General features: G+C 31.7%; 1 protein-coding gene across 1 annotated transcript; it reads left to right on the top strand.

Moving 5' to 3' along the window:
* Window positions 1–19,615: 19,615 nt before the first annotated feature.
* Window positions 19,616–21,428, top strand: LOC132035425 (large ribosomal subunit protein P1-like). The gene is made up of 4 exons (XM_059425701.1): window positions 19,616–19,684; window positions 20,468–20,541; window positions 20,733–20,860; window positions 21,370–21,428. Exons 1-4 carry the CDS (start codon window positions 19,616–19,618, stop codon window positions 21,426–21,428), a joined length of 330 nt encoding a protein of 109 aa, XP_059281684.1.
* The last annotated feature ends 532 nt before the right edge of the window (window positions 21,429–21,960 follow it).

Below are 21,960 nucleotides of genomic sequence, written 5' to 3'. Positions count from 1 at the left end.
GCAAGTTAGATTGAAGGAAAATGAGATAAAAAAGGATTAATTAGAAGGAAAAGGAGAAGGAAAATAAGTGGAAAGGTATTAACGAATGTCCACATATAACGGAGAAACATCAAACATTAATGATAACAATTAATAAACTCTTGTAACTCAATTTTTTTCTATCAATTATTAAATGCTAGCGTTAATTGATTACCCTTTAAAGGCCCTAATTTAATTTGAAAGCATACTTAATGTGTTTATGGGATATAGATCATATAGGCAATACCATCCTCTTTATGTTGTTTATATTCGCAACAAAGAAGAGAAAATAAGAATGTTGAAGAGGCAAAAACTTAAATACATGAACAAGTCTGAGACGACGAAAGAAGATGGTGACAAAAAGGGAAACAAAAAAACGAGGGTTATCTTTGGATTGGTAAGTGTTCCTCTATTTTTAATCAAAGGTTTTGGGCTCGAGCCTAAATATGTAGTCGCTTTTATTCGATAGCGATTTACCCCAATCACCAATGTGAATCTTTTGGCGCGAATATGAATTAAGTCAAGCCCCAATACGAGTATCAAATATCCCGTGAATTTAAAAATAAAAAAGACAAAAAGAAACAAAATTCTAAAAAGAAAACAAGGGGTGGAGAAGTCGAGTAGCCACATAAGTACTTATATACAAACAAGCCTAAAAAGTTGTCAAGATGACGTTAGAAATAGAGTGGTAGGAGTTAGGACAAGCAAAATCACCACTTGTATGACAAAAGAAATTGTTTGCTTGACCATGTGTGCGCACGAGTCCACAAGGTGGCCTTCGTAGGGAACCCATGATTTTTGTTTGAAAAAATACCATTAATGGTCCCTCAGTTATGATGTTACTCTGATTTTGATCCCTGCACTATTCAACTATGCATATGTATCTTTAATTAAAATAAATGTGCAGTTTGGTCCTTAAAACTATGAAAGCTAAATACTTAGCATATATAATCATTATTTTAGAAACAATTAAAAAGATGAATGATGAAAGGAGAAAGGAAAATGCATTGCACCTTGTGGGAATCACGGAGGATCCTCGTAGTAGTTGAATATGCTGTGTGTTTTGATCTCTGTGTTTGGATGATTCAAGCTTGTTAGAGGATCTAAACTCAAACCTAATGAAATTAAAAATATGGGAAGATCTAGAGATGAGTTGTCTCGCTGTTTAGTTTTCAAGTTTTTCTTTTGAAAAATATTATAACGAACATTTCTTTACCCTTTTCATATATACTAAACAGTAAATGAAACTGCAACTTTGGGTATGAAAGTGAAAGGCCAAATTGATCCAATTGGGTAATGGAGGTTGCACCAAAAGGCTCAAATTTTAAAGTTTGGGCTCTTACTCTATTTTTAATTTTGTTTTTCTCTAAATAATTTTGTAATGTACTTAACTTCTGTTAGTCTCAAGGACCAAAATTACACGTTTAGATTAATTAAAAATTAAATGCACTTTGCTAAATACCACTAGGACCAAAACTAAAATAGTGTCTTAATCCGGGACCAAATTGATATTTGCCCTTTTTGTATTTTGCACAATGTAAATATGTAATATTTGGTGGAGGAAATTGCTAGGAGAGAATAATCAAAGTGGTCCTAATGTATAGAGATTGGATTATATTGGTCCGTGATATATATCATTTAATAAATATAGTCCTTAATGTATGAAAAAAATTGATACTATTAGTCTTAAACCCTAAAATTAATTTTTACCCTCTCAAAAGCTATTGAACTTAGAAATCAAAAAAGAGAGTTGTATCAAACTAAATATTCTTTGGTTGATACTGAGTACGCATTTGGCCATGCGATTTGGAATCTTGATTTCATATTTTGATTTCAAATCAGTGTTTGTTTATGAAATTTGCACAAAATTTCAGTTTCAACTTCATATCATGATTTCAAATTTCAAATTCTCCATAAAAAATAAAAATAAAAATGGAATTCCAAATCATGATTTTAAATCCCAAATTCTCCAAAAAAATAGAATTTGGAATTCGAAAGCATGATTTCAATATTTTTTTAAATGTAAAACTTGACCAATAAGTTTATATTTTGTAAAAAAATTTGTAAAAAAAATTCATAAGTTAGTAGATATATTTTTAAATGTAAAACTTGACTCAAAGTAACAATGTTCGTTCGTCTTCTCGATCATTTAATCGGAAATGCATGCTTGACGTGAAGAGATTATCCTTACCATGTGGGAGGATTATATTAAAACGTACTTTTTAGAGTTGCACGACCTAAGTGCCTAACGTGATCAATACCTAATCTTTGCCTAAGGATAGAACATGTTGCTCTACCTGTTCTACGTACGTGTTTGCACTATAATAATGAACAAGAAAGTAAAGGACACAATGATTTTTACATGGAAACCATCAAGCTCACGAGGGCGATAAAAATAACAACCTACACCTCATTTACCCCAAACTCCACTACAAGGGTGAGGCTCTGCAAATTCGAGTTACATACTCAGCAACCTAGGAACTAACCTCTAATCCCTATCTTACTAATCATCCTCTGACTAGCAAGCAACCTTCAAGCTCTGAATAGCAAGCAACCTTCAAGTTGACCTCCAACTTGAAGTTGAATTGACAACGTTTTTGTACCTAATTGACTGCTTCTAATAAAGCGGATAAAGTATAACTCGATAGCCCAACCTAATACAAGTTTTTTAGACTCGAGAACTGTAAAACATAAACTTTATTCTACAGCTTCTTCAATCTTCTTCTCGTGCTAGGGACATACGTCTGGATTCTAAATATTCTTGATAAATCTTTTGATATTCTAAAATATCTCTTTATGGGTGCGAACTTTCTTCTTGGATATATATATATATATATATATATATATATATATATATATATATATATATATATATATATATATATATATAGTGCATAACAAATCGACAAACACAAAACCCTCTTGAGTAGGCCCATGAGATATAATAGATTTTGTGTTGAATTGGGATTCTTGCCTTTTGGATCGACTTCATTGTCCATGTAAGAGTCTGAAGAACCTTGTTTAATTATGGCAGGAATCCTATAATCTTGACCGCCAAGTCTTTACCATAAAACTGCAAATCCTAGTTGTTGTAGGACTTGTGCTAGAACATGTTCGCGAACCTGTTTCATCCACCTGGTTCATCCGCTTCGAATCTCTTTACCTTGTTCATGGAACACATGGACTAACCTGTTTCATCATCCCCTTCTCGTTCATTCCTCCGACTCTATCTTGACCCTGCTTTTGTCATAGATGATGGAACATGTTGACAGACTTGTTTCATAGCACCATGCTCTTTGCTATGTGTCTGTATTTCTTTACTTAGATTTATTCATTGTTGGAATAAACCATGTCTTCAGCCTAGTCGAGCTCTATGATTCTGATTCTGATCATGTTCTTGCTCTGTGTTGAGACATGTTTGCAAACCTGGTTCATATGTTTTGTCTGCAACTCTCTTTACTTTAACAAAATACTTCTGAGTCATCTTCACCTTTCTCTTCTCCTGATCCCTTATCTCCTAATTCATTCATCATCTTATTTGCTTTGCATCTGCCTTTGTGATAAATCATGTATGTAGCCTTGATTCATGTACTTTCTCTGCACTGTCTCTTTGCGATAGATCATGTCTTTGGACCAGTTCCATACACCCTGTGCATTCTTGCTCTTTCAGACATATCACTATGTTTACCATCTGTCTAGCTTTGTTCAAATGCTTTGTCTGAACCATATATCTAGACCTGGCTGATTCACCGTGTATGTTCACTCTGTTTACTTTGTTAATCATCCAAACCCAGACGTGCATTTAGACTTGCTAATGCCAACAATAGTTACACCGCAATTCATGTTCAATTTTCCTTCTAATTGAGCTAAAGTCCAATAAATAAATGTTGTATTTTTCGCAAAGGTCTTCTAGTAGCGTATTAATTTTGTTATGAACTATGGTTGCTCATTTGGTAAGATTGTATAAGAGTTGGGAAAGTTTTGATAGTTTTCCAAACTTATGGGGGTTTTAGGTTTATGAGAAAAAAAATACAACTTAAGAAATCCAAATTGCATATCCAACCAAAACTTCAACTTCAAATCAACCTGATTTCAAATTACTGATTTCAAGTCATGTCCAAACGGGGCTGAAGTCACTAACACTGAACTTCAAACTCAACTGCTCAACCATAAGAATTAAACAAATTACGTAACATAAGGATTTATAAAATTTATTGCAATTATTGTCTTAAAGGAAGAAGGGGTGTTAAGTTATAAGGGCCCGTTTGGTTGCTGCTTATGAGTTAGGTATTTATATAATAAAACTTACATAGTATTATAGTTAGTAGCATTCTTTTGCTATATATAAAATTTAACACATTTAATAGGGAACAAAGACTACAGATTAACATCAAAATTATGGGTAATTAAGTTCTCTGTTCAACTCTTTAAGGAGATATTCTCCGGAAGTCTCAGCGTGAATCTGTCGAATCAACTTGAGTTGCGCACCATTTTTATGAGCCAAAATTGATAGGATCATGTCCTCTTAACCGTACCAAATCCACCAAAATGATCATTCCATTTTTTAAAAAATAATCATGTCAGTAAGATGATCATAGACATTATTCACTTGTATTTAATTTGTTGAAGTTACTTTATAATACAAAATCAGTACTCCTTATTAAAATTTATTTTCCTTCTATATTATGATCATTTGACATTAATTAATGGTAGAATATTTACTTTTCTTTTAGTCTAGAAATATTCTAAATATTTATATTCCTTCTAACTCTAGAATCTACACTAAATTCAATAATATTTAGTTTTATTTTAGCTTAGTATCTATAAGGAAAACAACATATTTCATTTTATTATATTTTCTTTAGTTTTCTATAAATAGTGATGTAATCTTTTATTTTCCAATATAAGAAACAATGCAATGAGTTTTGTTCATTATCTCTTCGATTTTCTCCCCGCTTTTTCGATTCCATAACACTCCTTAGTATCAAAACGAAAACAAAGATACTATATAATATACTAAAAAATCAACGAAGAAAATAAATAAATATGCATGTATATATGTACCGTGTAATCCTTTGTTTAGGGGTGTCAATCGTTTTCAAAAAACCGACGTAACCGACCAAACCGTACCGTACCGAACCGATTTTAGGTTTCCTTTAATAAAACCGACGGTTTTTATAAAAATTTATAACTGTACCGAATAATTGGGTTGGTTTTAAATTTTATAAAAATAAACCGAAAAAATACCGAACCGTACCGAATACATTTATATGTGTAAAATATATTCTATATATTAGATTTAAATATAATAAATATTAAAATTTTCGTCTTGAGTTCGGGATGATGAAATAATTAACACCTAAAGTTCCAACTCTAAAACCTATTATACTACTCCTATTGAAATTAAATTAGCTCCAGCGTCTCAAATAGTAACTAGCTACTCTTATTGGATACTTAATCTTAGTAGTCTCAGTTCTTGAGTCCCATGTTGATTGATTTTTGCCCCCTCGTGCGATATAAATTATACTTTTTGTCTTTGCTTAATATTGTTTCACTACCGTAAAATAAGTGAAATCAATCTTTATTCTTGTTGTCTTTCATGTCTTTCATGTTTTCTTGATTCATCACCTTTTAAACAGTAAAAATGTTTAGAACTTTAGCCAAAGTCCTTTTGAAGTATGCATGATATCGGGTCTTTAACTTTTACTAGTGACTATGACATGATGTTGCTTTGTTTAAAAAAAAAACGAAAATTAACCGAACCGTACCGATACGGAAGAAAAAACCGAGATGATGGGACGGTTTCGAAAAGTCTAATTTTGGTTCTACAAAGTGAAATAACTAAAAAATTGATATGGTATAAATTTTATAAAATAACCGCCCGAACCGTACCATTGACACCCCTACTTTGTTTACAAGTTCAAGTGGGGTGGGGTGATTCTATTTTTGAAGGGAGGGGAGATTATCTCTTACTAAAATATCTCAAATGTATAACGAAAACAAATATGTTTGGCATATCAAATCAAAGAAGAAAAGAAAAATTAGTGTTGTTCTATTGCCAGTTCAGGTGCCACTGAGGTCTTTGTTCTTACAGGCATGGGGAATCTCTGTTTTGTGTTTTTATAGCCCACATTTTGATTTCTCAGTTAAGTTTAACAGATTATTTGAGAACAATATGGTAGGACCAAAAATGTTAACTTTTTGCATACATTAAGGATTATATCTATTGAGTGATATATATCAAGGTCCAAAATAGTCCAGCTCCGATACATTAACACTACTAAAAAACTAGCAAAAATTGACGGAAAAACCGACGGATTGCGTCAGTTTTTTGACAATTTTTCTAAATCTTTTTTTTTTTTATTTTAAGAAAACCGACAAACTTCGTCGGTTATTTTTCGCGCAAAAATGCGCAAATAATATAATTTTTTTTATATTATTTTCTAAAGTAAACCAACGGACTCCGTCGATTTTTTTATTAAAAAACCAACGGAGTTCGTCGGTTTTTGAGCGAAAAAATAGTATAAATTAAATCAATGTAAGTATTTGATCAAAGAATATGAGTGGTCTAATGGTAGAGCCCTTTAATGTCACGGGACATACCGGGTTCGATTCCAAGTTGCTACATTTCATTATTTTATTTTATTTAAAAAAAAAAAAAAAAACTGAGTCGGTCGGTTTTTTTAAACTTTTTTTCTACATAACCGACGGACCGTTTGCGTCGGTTTTGGCCGTCGGTTTTTGCTAGTAGTGTAAGGACCATTTTGATCATCATTTTCTCAAAATTGTTAGAAAGTGTTTTAAAATTATGTGCGACCATCTTATTTCTCATTACATATTTGATGAATTGCAAATTCAAAATATGCAAATAAAGTAATAAAAACAAAACATAAATTCAGGATCAGATTAGCTACATGATCTGAAGGGGTTTATGTAACAATTCAACCTCTTGACTTGGGCATTTAAACTTTGTTTCATGTTTTGAGAATTTTCATAAGTATATGATTTTTTGTGACTTGTTAAAATGTTTAGTTTGGGATTTAAAGGTCTTGGGGGTATTTCGACGCATTTGAAACAAATTTGAAAAAGTTGTAAATTGTTGTCACATGGTGCAGCATCATGATTGTGAGCACCAAGGTCGCGAACACAGAAGGAGGATACGTGACCACAAAGGGGAAATCTTGAGCATGGTTTGTGATCGCGGGAAGAGCATCGCGTTCGCGGTGACAAGCTGGTAGATATGAATAGTTCATATCACGATTCAGCTTCATTATTCCTCCATTTTTAGACTTGTACTCTACGGGACTTGGAGATTTTGACTAGGTTTGTCCATTTGATTGGGGTAGTTGGCAAAAACTCTAAACATAATTTAATTCACGATCAGGATCCCAATCTCTTTTCTTTTTTTTTTTTTTTTTAGCCCATGAAAATGCTAAATCTTGGGTTAGGAATACGCAGGGGCCTCTTTGTATGTCCTGAAAAGACGTAATTACCAAGAGCAATTTATAAGACGTCGCTTCACCACCTAAAGTGAATGCAACATAAACACATCTGTGTTGTTTAGTATAAATATTAAGTTAAAATCCACTACGAACCATGACACACTTTTGAAATCTGTTTTGAGAAAAGATGATCAGCAGCAACTTATAAATGTCGCTTCACCTAAAGGCAACAGCATGAGCACATCCAGGTTATTTAGCAAGACTGAGTTAAAATTTATTATAAATCACGCCACATCCAGATTGTTCAATATAGACTGAGTTAGAATCTATTATAAACTTGAACATTAAACATAAATCTGAAATGTTCATCTTCAACCTCAAACTCAAATCTAAAATATTACCCAAAATCGCTTTAAATATGCTCCAAGATTCCTCAAATATGAGATTAGCCTCCTCAAAAGGTCCCAAAGAAAACTCAATAGCACATACTCGAAACAAATCATTTCTTCGCAAAATTCATTTTTCAAGCTTGAAGCTCAAGCTTCAACAATAACTATTCTCAAACTCAAATCTAAAATTTTACCCAAAATAACCTTAAGTCTTCTCCAAACTCCCTTAAATTTGATATTTAGACTCCTCAAAAGTTATCAAACAAAATCCAATAACTCCCAGTTGAACCAAATCATCTTTCGTAAAATTCATGTTTTTAAGCTTAAAGCTCAAGCTTCAATAATCAATATTAATGACGTCATTTCAGATGTGGGAGGAAAAAAGTGTGGGATGAGTTGAAAAGGCGGAATATATACAGTCAAACCTCTCTATAACAACATCCTTGGGCTCGAAACTTTTCAGTTGTTATAGAGAACATTTTGTTATACACCTATAACAGCATTGACATTTAAATAATACTTTGCTGTTATAGGCAAAAAGGATACATAAAATCTAATTTTCATTTATTTAGTTGTCAAATTCTAAGCTTAATCACACTCTGTATAATGAAGGAAAACCGTTTAATGATGAAAACATATATATTCATATGATATTTTTTGTCATAAATAGTATATTAAATGATCAAATATTTGGTCAAAATCTCTACTTTTATTAGTGATAATCATATATATTCTATTTTTATAAAGATGGTTAATTATTAATTACCAAAAAAAGAAGATAACTGTTATATGGTGGGTAATTTTACAAATAGCGTCTTTGTAATAAAGTTGGTTGTTACTGTTATAGGTGAAATGTTATTATAGAAGTAAAATATAATATAAAAAACCGGTTTCGAAAAAACTTGGCCGTTATAGAGAGGTGTTGTTATATGCTAGTGCCGTTATAGAGAGGTCTGATTTTTTTTGTGTGTGTGTGTGTGTATATGCATAAATTGTGGGACAGTGCCCCGCCATACCATAATGTAAATATACATAAATATATACATACTCATGGACCCCTTACTATACCAACCTTTACGGTAACTCCGGAAAAAGTGGAGCGTGGCCGTTATTTTAAACTACAACATGCATTGCATATGGTTCTTCTTCTACTATATTTCCTTTTTTAGCTGTTGTACTCCTTCTCTACATAGTTAGTATATTATTCCGTACTGACATCTCTAGTTGGGACGCTGCGTTCGTGCCAGCAGGTCCAGATAGCGCGGCAGGAGGACCTTTATGGTAGGAGTTCCAGGTCAGCGTTAACGGCCACGCTCGCTCTGCTCTTTCCGGAGTTACTATAGAGGTTGGTATAGTAGGGAGTCCATGAGTATGTATATATTTACATATATTTACATTATGGGTACGGCGGGGCCTTGTCCTGACCAGTATGACGAGTACGAATGTTCTTAGAGGCTCATATACATGTGTCGTGGGTGTGGATGTCATGTGCGGCCTTGTCAGCCTTAGTATGAAGTTGGTACATTTGTACATTTCACACCGAGTTCTGTTAAGGGCGAGTACGTTATGATGATGATGTTACTTTTACTTGTGTATATATATGTATATTCATGATTTTAAACTACAACATGCATTGCATATAGTTCTTCTTCTACTATATTTCCTTTTTTTAGCTGTTGTACTCCTTCTCTACATAGTTAGTATATTATTCATCGACATCTCTCTAGTTGGGGCCATTTGCGTTCGTGCCTACAGGTCCAGATAGCGCGGCAGGAAGACCTTCATGCTAGGAGTTCCAGTTCAGCGATGACGGCCACGCTCGCTCCGCTCTTTCCGGAGTTACTCTAGAGGTTGGTATGGTAGGGAGTCCATGAGTATGTATATATTTATGTATATTTACATTATGGGTACGACGGGGGCCTGTCTCGACCAGTATGACGAGTATGAATGTTCTTAGAGGCTCATAGACATGTGTCGTGGGTATGGATGTCATGTGCGGCCTTATCGGCCTTAGTATGAAGTTGGTACGTTTATACGCTTTACACTGAATTTTGTTAAGGTCGGGTACGTTATGATGATGATGTTACTTTTACTTATGTCTATATATGATTATTCATGATTTTAAACTACAACATGCATTGCATATGGTTCTTCTTCTACTACATTTCCTTATTGACTTGTTGTACTCCTGCCTTACATACTCAATACATTATTCTGTATTGACGTCCCTAGTTGGGACGCTGCATTCGTGCCTGCAGGTCCAGATAGCGTGGCAGGAGGACCTTCATTCTAGGAGTTCCAGTTCAGCGTTGACGGCCACGCTCCGCTCTTTCCGAAGTTCTTGTAAAGGTTGGTATAGTAGGGAGTCCATGAGTATGTATGTATGTATGTGTGTGTGTGTGTCTATATATATTCACAAGGTAAGAAACATATTTTTATATTACTATTTTAACTTATTTTATTATTTATTACTTCAAAACAATTTGTATAATTTGAAAGCATAGATAATTAAATTTGAGTTAAGTAATAATAAATCTAGTAGGGGTTCATATACCTAAGGATTGAAAATTAGGGTTCAACTTCCCAATTGAGTCTTGGTCTTGGCCTTTTAATTAGAAGCCCCATGATTCTCAACTAAAGGTGTTAACGGGCCGGTTCAATTAAAATACAACCCAACCGGTCCTTGGTCTGGGTTGGTTACCGATTGTACTAACTGGTTTCAATTGGACTGGGTTTTATTAGAAAATCTTGTGACCCATGTGGGTTCGGGTTCTATCGGGCAGTCCCGGATTTCTTTAAAATAGCTTTTTTTAAAAAATTAATTAAACATTTTTTTTTAAAAAAAAATTATTCTTTTTTTGTTGTTAGTTGTAACTTGTGTCTTGTAACTTAAAATTTTAAAAGTTGAAGTCTTAAAAACAATTACTATAACTACATTAACGAGTCTAAGAAATTACATTTAATAAAAACACACAAACTCAAGCGGCTAACATTGCAAAATCAAATCAAACAAACAAACTTTAAGTAAAAACATGAACCAAACAAACTAACATGACAATATGAAAACATACAAACTTGAAACTTGAAAAATGAACAGCAAACATAAACGATAAATTTAATAAACTTCATAAATTTTGGACTTATGCATCCGAATCTGGGTGCGTATGCTTCAAGTGGTGATATATCAAACCGGTACCCCTACCTAGAATAGCTCATGGCCCAATGGTTAGAAGTCAGTCCTATTTAAAAAAAAGGGGTTAAACGTTTGAAAAAAAATAGTCATTGAATCGGGCAAGTCCGGTTAACCGGTTCAGTCACGATGTGACACACCGGTTCCAGACCACCAAGTAGCCCAAATTAACTTAGGTCTGGTTTAACCCCTAACCCAGTCCAGCCCTACCTCCTTCTACCCAGGTTGGTCTAGTCCGGATTCAAATCGATTCGATCCGATTCCGGGTCAACCCGGGCCGTTAGACAGGTTTATTCTAAATTTTGAAAGAGTTGTTTTTTTATGCTAAAGACACTTTGTTCTTCTTATATTCTTCCCTTCTTTAGAGCAACGACCGTTGATAAAAATATGAAGTAATATAGAGCTACACCATTAGGGGTGGCTCAACGGATCGTGGCCTAAGGCGAAATCATATTGAGAGACCCTTAAATTTATTTTATAAAATTTGTACACTTAAAAAAAAAAATCTTTCTAAAAAACAAATTAATCATTTAAGACAAAAGTAGTTAATTTAAAGAGAGAAAAAAACTAGGAAGAAGAGCAAAAAAGTTAAAGTGGTGAATTATCGGATGTTGAAGTCTTGAACTCAAAGCGAAAATTTTGATTTGGCTATCATCACAAAAGAAAAAGGAAAAAGGACACAAATGGCCGCTGGGTCCAAAATAAACCCACGCCCTGGCCCAAATTTTCCCAAACCCAAAAAAATAGCCTCTAAACAATTCCCATCCGGTAGCCAAAATCTGTAGCAAGCCTTTGGTGGCGACTTTTTAGATTTAAAAAGTTGCCACTAAAGGTTGGCCAGCCCAACAGCCCAAACTCTTTTTTTTTTTTTAAAGGACATTTTTAGTTGCCACTAAAGGCCTACTACAGAAAAATCAGGCTTTTTAGTGGCAACTAAAAAGGTCGCCACTAAAGGTTAAATATCCCAAAACATGTATATATATGTGTATATTTAGTAAGAAATATTCCAGAGAACTCTGAGGCGATTTTTGTATATAATATGTATCATTTGTGTATAAAAATATGTATCAGTACCTATCTGTATTGTATAGAAACTGTATAAAATATGAATCACTAAGGTATGCATCATTTTTGTATATAATATGTATCATTTGTATATATAATGTGTATTATAGAATAGAAAATTGTATTGTTTTTGTATATAACATGTATCATTTTTGTATAGGAAGTGTATATATAATTCCAGCATGTGTATATAAAATGTATCAGTCTTGTATAGAAAGTGTATCATAAGTATAAAAAATATATTATAGAAACCATATCATTGTGGTATATAATATGTATCACTATTGTATATGTAAAAAATAAATATCATATCATTATTGTAGAATATGTGCATAATAAATGTATAATTAACATATAATTTATGTATAATAAATGTATAATTAATTCAACATATGTATATAAACTGTATCATTCTTGTATATAAAGTGTATATGTGTATAAACTGTATCATTCTTGTATATAAAGTGTATATATAATTCTAGCATATGTATATAAACTATATCATTCTTGTATATAATGTGTACATATAATTCCAGCATATGTATATAAACTGTATCATTCTTGTATATACTACTAAATATATACATATTATACATGTTTTAGGATATTTAACCTTTAATGGTGACGTTTTTAATTGCCACTAAAAATACTGATTTTTCTGTAGCAGGCCTTTAGTGGCAACTTTTAGTCGCCACAAAAAGTTTAATTTTTGTTTTTTAAAAGCGCTTGGGCTGCTGGGCCGGCCGGCCATTTTTTGGCATTATTTTGGACCGAGCGGACTCCTGGGGATATTAGGCCCAAATATTGGCAGCATTACTTTGGGCCATTGAACACACAGTGTCCTTTTCCCAAAGAAAAAAGGAAAAAATGAACGTACATAACGTAGAACAATTTAAGTTTTGAGCATTGACAATGTCAAAATCTTTACACCTTCTGATCAATTTAAACGATGATTGTAGTTCATTCAATTAAGTAGCACTCATTAGTGAATATCAAAAATAAATTGTATCAAAAATAAATTGAAAACAACCTAGTATAATATTATGAATTACACTATAAGGAAGCCGGTGCATGAATGCTTTTGTGTTCATGCAGTTTCAGAGAAAATCATAAAAGAAATTCATTATGTTGTCGATGTATATAACTTAGTTCCTATATAAAAAGATAAAATTAATTTGAAGAGTGAAGCAAATGTACTAACTAATGAGTGAAGAAAATTATTATAATTTATGAACTTAGTGCTATAAAATAACCTCAAACAAATAACGAAAAAAATATATATTGTAACGCTTTTATTTATAACAATTATTTATACAAATTATATACTATATAACAATAGTATATAATATTAATAAGAGTTTAAAATAAATATGGGGCCTTCAAAATTCGGCGTGGGGCGGGGGGGCGCGGGGGGTCGCTAAGGTACGGCCAACTGGCTTAACCTTAGAGCCCTCCCGGTACACCATCAAGTATGACAGATTTGTTCTTCAGCTAGTGGCTTTTTTTAGAAAAAAAATGTTGTTGAAAATTTGAAATACTCCCTCCGTTAATTTTTACTTGTCTAGTATTCTAAAAATAGATTTTCAGGTTTACTTATCACTTTTAGCATATCAAGAGAAGATAATTTTTTTTTCTATTTTTACCCATAGTATTAAATACTTACTTCAAATCATTTTAAAAATCTAATAAAAATATGCACCAATTAATATGAGTACATTAGTAAATTATGCATTTCATTTATTACTAGTGTACTTGCCCACGCTTTGCGCGGTCGAAAAAGAATTTTTTTTACACATATAAGAATCATAGATTTAATGAAAGAAAAATAAAAGATACAAAAAGTTTGTCATAAATAAATTAAAATATAGATAATCTCCACATTTAGCTTAAAATATTTATTTCTTCCGAGGGAATAAATTTTTACAGATAAATGCACAAAAAGTGAACACATGCTAATAAGCATAACAATTGTAGATATACTGAAAAGTAAGAGAAATATATGGAGAAAAAAAGATGAAAAAGGGCAATAATAACATAACATGTTTGTCGGTCTTAAACCTCTCATAAGCCAAGAATCATATTTATCTCTTTTCTCTTTTTTTTTTTTTTGACTTTTCTCTATTTATTTTTTTGTATTTTCCCTTCTATTTTCGATGTATCTTTCTAATAATATTAAATGGCTCAATAATTAATACTCCACTTCTTCCTATTTTTTCTCCCAATTTTTTCAATTCTCAATTGCAGTATTTGGCTGTGCATTTAGTAATGCAATAAAGAGAGGTTTTGTCTGCAAAACAATACTCCCTCCATTCACTTTTACTTGTCAACTATGAACTTTGTACATCCTTTAAGAAATAATAAATAAAGTGCATATTTTACCATGATATCCATATTAATTGGTGTATAATTGTATTGGATTTGAAAAATGATTTGGAATGAGTAATTAATGCTAAGGGCAAAACAGGAAAAACAAATTATTTTTCTCTTGATATGCGAAAGTGGACAAGTAAAAGTGAAAATCTATTTTTAGAATAGTGGACAATTAAAAGTGAACGGAGGGAATAGTTGCGTACTATGTATTAGTAGTAACTCCTTTTTACGATTCAAAATTAAAACGGTTTTTGGTTTTTTTCCGAGTAACTGTATATTTATTAGCCATATATCATATTCAATAAGAATGTAGCAAAGTATACAAAATGAAAAGTTTTCTATGCAACAGTTAATTACCATAATTATAAGAAGTTATGAGCCAATTATTAGTACTTTTTTGCCTCCCCTATTCTGAGCCAATTATTAGTACTTTTTTGCCTCCCTATTCTTTCTTCTACAAATTATTAACTTCTCTTCCAGATTTCATGCACAGTACAAATTATAAATGTTATACAAGAACATTGACTTGACACAAATAAAAATATTAAAATTTCAAAAAATTACAAATCGAAAAGTACGAAGTAAATCAATTTAAGAAAGCTAATGATATTTACATGCCGATCAATAAAATATTAAGGAATAATTTTAAAGCCAGCCATTTTTTTCTTCTTTAATACACAAAGATATTGAATACATTGTCCATAAAAAAATTATGAACACACGTGCTTGTTAGCCGGGAGCCTATCTCTGATCACATCGACCTAAAATTAAAAAAAAAATACAAAAAGTTTATAGGAATGAATACCTCAATATCTGGAAATATTTTACAGTTATAAACTGTCGATTTTTTTTTTATGACGATTTCAAATTTAAAAAGCAAACTCGCATGTAATGGTACATGGGGAATAGATCGGTAGGAATAGAAATGACATGGGAGTTTTTAAGAATTGTGGTAGCTTTTGTTTGTCATTCTTTTTTTTTTCTTTAATCCCTTTTTGAATCTTTTATAACATTTATAATTTGTTGATTTGGTAGATCCTGTAACAATAGATATATAGATACCAATCTATAAATCTGTCAAAAAAAAAATTCAATCCGACCCTAATTACATGTCACCAAATAAAATAAAAATTCATCCTAGTTAGAGGTAAAACCAAAGAAAAGCAACAATTGGACAATCTAAGACCTTGAGTTAAAAGGGAAAAAAATATACTCCGTCCATCCCAAATTATGTGACTAATTTGGCTTTTATGTTGGATTAAATCAACTAAGTATTATAAAATTGAAATATGGATATCTTCTCATGTCAATATGGCAAAATCTAGTTTCAAATTAAAATATTGATCAAACTTTACATAATTTAACTCTTAAGAGGCAAAAAATATCATATAAATTGGGACAAAGGAACTATACCTTATCTAGCTTCTAAGAGTTTTGAGAACAATCATGTATTCGATGATGTAATGCTCTTCATACCAAATTATTCTAAAAGTTTCGTGAATCTTCTTCTGCAATCAAGACACAAAAGTAAAAATCTATTAGCTTACCCTAATCAAATAAGTCAGGTTGTACAATCAGAGAAAGCAATAGCTATTATAAATGAAGATGGGAAGAAGATGATGAATGACGAAGAAATACAAAAATTAAAACTGACGAAAATTATAAACCCAACCATACATATAACGTATGAGTTATGGAGGAAAAATTCTTATAATAAAGTATTATGTTTTCCACATATACACCTAAAGAAAAAAGATAGTGGAATAACACTTTACGGAAACAAAAACAGTAGGAATAGCTTTTAGAAAGAAAGAAAAAATGTGGACCTGCAAAATAAGAAATCAGCAATCCTTGAAATGGCCCATTCTTCTATTGCCAATAAAGAAATAGTAATGTGCTGGAAACTTTTAAGCTTCTGGTAACAGTTAAATCGTGGGTTCATATGCTGGAAACTTTCAAGCTTCCCCTCATTTAATAATGCAATTACCTTCTCAGTTAATTATGTAATTATTTAGCCACTTTTAAATATTTAAAAAACAGAAAAAATAGGAGAAAAGGGCAAAAAAACCACAAAAAAGATAAAGAGCAATCTTGCGAAAATAGAGAGTCTTAATACGCGCTACATGCATCGGTTTGAAACTTTATATTATATATATATTTCACAAACTCAAAAGTGGATAATTAAATAAAAGTGAAAGGAGGAAGTAACATCTATAGTGGTTGAGAAAGTATAAAGAGCTGACAAATCCGAAGAAATGGTAAGATATGGGTAAGAGTTCTCGCCGATATCCTATTACCGGGAAACCTACAGAAGTAAGAATGAAAAGAAGAAAACGAAATCCTACGGTTGAATTGCTCGTGTGTCCGGGAGACAAATCCTATTTGAAATGAATGGTGTAAGACACATGACAAAGGAATTGTAAACGTTGCTTTTGAGATTTGTGATTTATGATACATCATGTATGTGAATTTGAATAGCTAATTTTGGAAAACGTGAAGGTTTTTGATATATTCACCTGGATAAACTTTCAAAAAATTTCAAAACAAACTTTATAGCTTACATTTAATTTGTACATTAGTGTTGAAAACATAATTAAGTACTTAAGGTATAGAAGTTCATTAACTTTTGATGGAAATTTTGGTAATTCAACTATTAGAATAAGTGACTTTTCTCACTTTTGACGGTTGCCATTTTTCTTCTCTAATATCTCAACAAGTTAACTTGTTCACGCTTCGCTATATATATATATATATATATATATATATATATATATATATATATATATATATATATATATATATATATATAAAATAATTTTTTATAGATTTGGTTAAGATAAAACAGATGAAATTTTAATATGTAAATATGCATGTAAATTTAATTATGTGTGGATATATATAGTAATTAATTAGAAATTGAACTCTTAGTAGAATACCACTGACTGCAGAAGTTACTAACTTTTTTATAAAAATTAAGCTCCGTTACATAGAGATTAGTTTACAGTAAATTTAGAAATATCCTTACCGCTTATTTTTGCTAATAATGTTCATAATATAAAGGTACCTAAGGTTTTTATCTGTCGGTAAGCTTAGAAGACTTTTTGATGCAAACTGATCAAGTCTTGTATTTCTCATTGAGTGATAATTTTGTGATTTACATATGATTCAATAAAACAAACAGAAAGAGATTACAGTTGAAAAGTCTCTGACTTCTCTGACTTTTCTGCAGTTTTGTCCTTCCTAATGATATTATGATGATTCCTATATTCCAGCAGCAACGGCCTCATATTTAAGCCCATCAAGCCTCATCAATTTGCTCTGTCTGCAACTTAGACTCGAAAGCAATTGTTAATTCTTAACTTCATAGCAATGTTTTGACCGACACTTAAAATATTATTATCAATTTTTAATATACACAAAAGTTTAATCAAAATACTATCCAATTTTCTAACCTAAAAATATTTTTTCACCATCCAACCAAATACACACAAAAAAAAAAAAAAAAAAAAAACGAGTCAAAAATACTCTTCATTATATCAAATACACATTATTTTATCTAAAGACTACTAGGCAAAGATGGCCCGTGCAATGATTTGAAAATTGGAGATGCCTGATTTTTTTTTGTCAAAATAATGATAGAAGTATATGCACAATCAACTAATGTATCTATTTGTTGGTAGACTATATTCCAAACTCTTCATTTAGTTATGTGTGTGTAGCAAGTTGTTTCAGCTAGTATCAAGTTAGTCAGCTAACATGTAGACAACATTACTTGTTAGCTCCAGATATTATTTACACACATCTGGGATCAAAGTATCCATTCATGGGTATTGTTGGCTCACAAGTGTTACATTGTTTACGTCCATGGTTGTATTTTTACATCTAGGGGCGGATCTACCTTATTGTGACGGGTGTCACGTGAAACTGCTTCGTCGGAAATTTTTACTAAATATGTACACATAATTAAAGGCAGACACAAACATGAGGATATGTTGTTTTAAAGTGATACCACTTGACATAGTTGATCGTGTAGCTCAACGGTGAGGTCACGAGTTCGAATCTGAGCAACTTCAATTATTATTTTTATAAAAGCTTTGCTCCTCATCTATCTACAAAATGATAGACGTTCGGGTTCGAACCCCTAACCTTTTGAAGGTTAATAAAACTTGAGCCATCTGGTCCAAACTCACATTTGTCACTATTTCGACAATAATATATTTATGACAGAGAAACGTATGTTGTTGCTTCCCTATTTAGAGTTGTGTAGTTCTTTTTTTCTTTTTTCTTTTTTTAATTTCACCTTCTTTCTCGCCAATGAAATTGATTAAGAAAAATTTATGAAATCAAATTGATGTAATGAGGTTATTTCGAATACATTTCAAAAAGAAGAAAACTCATCAAGAAAAGTTATAGTATTTTTTTTTTTTTTTTTAAGTTATAGTCATATACGTTAATTATGTTTATTATATATTTTTTTCTTCATATGGTGTTACATTATTTTATTTATTGTTTCTTAGTTTAAAATAATTTGACACCACTGACAAAAAATCCTGTGCACGCCACTGAAACATCACATAGGGGAAATTATTTCCAGGCTACACTACCTACATATTGTTCACGATGGTGCGTTTTTTGTCCTGCATTTAGTCTTCTTTGTAGCCTTCTTGTTAACAGCTTTTGACAAAAATATACATGAACAATTTAGAAGTAATGAGAAATTGTTAGTGCTTATATCTCAAACAAAGGAGAAGAAAGACAATGTTGGGTGAAGAAATACAATCTCCCATTATCCCAAATTACAAAACCCTAGTAGTCAGCACTTTATGAGCCCATTTGGCTTAGCTTATAAGTTGTTGAAAACAGCTTGTAAGCTATTTTCAACTTTTTTGAGTGTTTGACTGACCAACTTATAAGTCATTTTGTGCTTCAAATAAGCCGAAAAAAATAAGTTGGGGTAGCCCAATTTGTTTTTTTGGGCTTATAAGCTGTTTTCGGTTTATAAGCTGCTTTTTTTAAGCTAAGCCAAATGGGCCCTGTCTTCCGAAGGTAAAAATGGCCAATTGCTAATTATTTTCATCAATTTTTTTCTTCATTTTCTAATTTTTTTGGTTAGTAAAAACAGGAACAACAACGTTAATAAAATGTCGCTGGGAGAAGTTGCTTGCACTTTCGCGTGTTTAATCCTCAATAATGAGGGCATTCCCATCACTGTATGTTTTCTCCTTCCCATATTTTTTTTTCCCACTTTTTCTATAGCTATACATAAATCAACTTATTTATGCTTCAATTTTAACTATAATTAATAGGCAGAGAAACATTTCAACTGTGGTGAGATCTGCAAATGCAATACTCATTCTGTCCCAAGTAACAACCTTTCGGTCCGTCTCATAAAGAATGCCAATTTTCTTTAATTAGAAACTAACTTAATTTTAAAATTTTCTTTTTACCCTTAATGAAATGAAAGGATTTATAGTCACAGAAATATCTAAGGATGTGCCAATTCAAATGGTACCACATAAATTGAGACAGAGGGAGCTTATTTTTACCATCCAGCCAAATACTGAAAAAATTCCAAAAAATATTCTCCGTCATATCAAACATACGTTATTTTACCTAAAAGACTGTTTGAGATTTAAAACTTCATAAAAAAGAAGATAAAAATGACAAAAGAAAGGTTTCTTAGTTTTTTTTTCCAAGGCAAATAAACCAATTATCAAAAAATATTCTCCATCATATCAAGCACACGTTATTTTATCTAAAGACTACTCCCTCTGCCCCAATTATGTGACATAGTTCGGATTTTGAGAGTTAAATTACTTTATTTTGACCCCAAATTTGGACAAAGTTTTTTTAAAAATAATATACATATTTAGAAACTACAGAATTTAAACTCTATTTTAGAAAGCATACAAATTAATTTCACTTTCCCATAATTTTTTCCCACTTTGTCTATAGCTATGTAAATCACAACTGATTTATGCTTCTATTAATAGGCAGAGAAAATTTCGACTTTGGTGAAAGTTGCAAATGTAACAGTGGAACCTTACTGGCCTTTGCTGTTTGCTAAACTTGTCGAGTGGCGGAGCCAAGATTTCCACCGAGATGATTCAAAATATAAAAAAGTAAACATACGAAGAAGCCTAAGGGGGTTCAATATCTACTATATATACATAAAAAATAATTTTAACCTTGTAAAAACAGTGTTTTTTTCCGCCAAGGGGGTTCGGATGAACACCCTCGGCTCTATGTGGCTCTGCCACTGGCTGAGAAGAGAAACCTTGGTGATCTTATCATGAATGATGGTGCTGGTGGCGGCGGTCTTTGCGATTCTTTGTTGCCACCCCTGCGGAGCAATTTCCTTGGTGGTCTTCTTGCGATGTTGAAGAAAAGAAGGTGAATGAGAAAGAAATTAAATTATGCTTAGTCTAAAGGGATAATAATAGCATTTTTGGTCCCTAAAATTCTTATTTTAGTCCTTGTGATATATGATGAAACACACCTCACCTTCAATTATTCCAAAATGTGTTTTTAGTCCTTTATGTAAAAATTTGTTCGTATTTGAACTACTTTTAGAAATTATATTGCCATCAAATATGAAGTAACAATACAAGCTTAATCTAACACATGGGTAATTATATTGAGTGATGGAACGACTTATAATTATGGTAAATTTGTGAATATTCACAAGCAAATGTATTGAAAGTGTACATTTTAATTAATTGAAGGTTAAATGTGCTTAGTTAAATAGCACAAGGATCAAAATTAGAATTAACCAATAATTGAAGGACCAAAAGTGTTATTAACCCTATTTTAGATGAAAGTTATTTTGAATACATGGTTGCAGTTTTCCCGACTTTGAAATGTGTTTGGAATAACATTTTCTTTTGGTAATGTGAACGGGAAGAACCTAAGGAAGAAAGTGATGATGACATGGGATTCAGTCTTTTCGATTAGGAGCTTGTATCAGTATGAAATTGGTCTTTTTTTATTTTTTAATTTATTTAAGAAAGTTGAGAAATGTTTATGATAGTATGCTGGTTCATGAGCAGTTTGTCCTGTTAGTTGTAATTGAGGTTCTGAACTTATTAAAATTTTTTAGTTGTAATTGAGGTCATGAACTTATTAAATTTTTTTTAGTTGTAATTGAGGTTATGAACTTATTAAATTTTTTTATGTTTTTATATCTGCTAATGCAAACTTCTTAAGTATCTGATTATTAGCATCTTGGAAAACCATTCTTCTTGAAGTATAGTATTTGATCAAACTACCCAAGTAATTTTGTCAACTATGTTGTCTGATGGAGCATCTTTAACTATCTTTAGTTACCACCTATTGAAGGGTTATATTAGGATGGTTTCTTTTGTTGAAATTTCTTGGTTGCTTGTATGCACTATTGCTATTAATTAGAAGATTTTCTTATACTCTGTGAATGGAGAATAGAATTTGGCTGAGAATATGTCTATTAATGGGTAGACGATCTATTTAA

The sequence above is a fragment of the Lycium ferocissimum genome, chromosome 10 (assembly GCF_029784015.1).
Source record: "Lycium ferocissimum isolate CSIRO_LF1 chromosome 10, AGI_CSIRO_Lferr_CH_V1, whole genome shotgun sequence".
NCBI classification, from domain to species: domain Eukaryota; kingdom Viridiplantae; phylum Streptophyta; class Magnoliopsida; order Solanales; family Solanaceae; genus Lycium; species Lycium ferocissimum.
Note: the sequence above shows the minus strand (reverse complement) of the source record. Positions and strands in the feature narration are given on the sequence as shown.

What these genes read in the sequence shown, in the direction of transcription:
- LOC132035425 (XM_059425701.1), top strand. Translation starts at nt 19,616, where the DNA reads ATGTCGCTGGGAGAAGTTGCTTGCACTTTCGCGTGTTTAATCCTCAAT. An exon ending in ATGAGGGCATTCCCATCACT is followed by an intron (nt 19,685 to 20,467) that starts GTATGTTTTCTC and finishes TTCTATTAATAG; the next exon opens with GCAGAGAAAATTTCGACTTT. An exon ending in TCTTCTTGCGATGTTGAAGA is followed by an intron (nt 20,861 to 21,369) that starts AAAGAAGGTGAA and finishes TTTGGTAATGTG; the next exon opens with AACGGGAAGAACCTAAGGAA.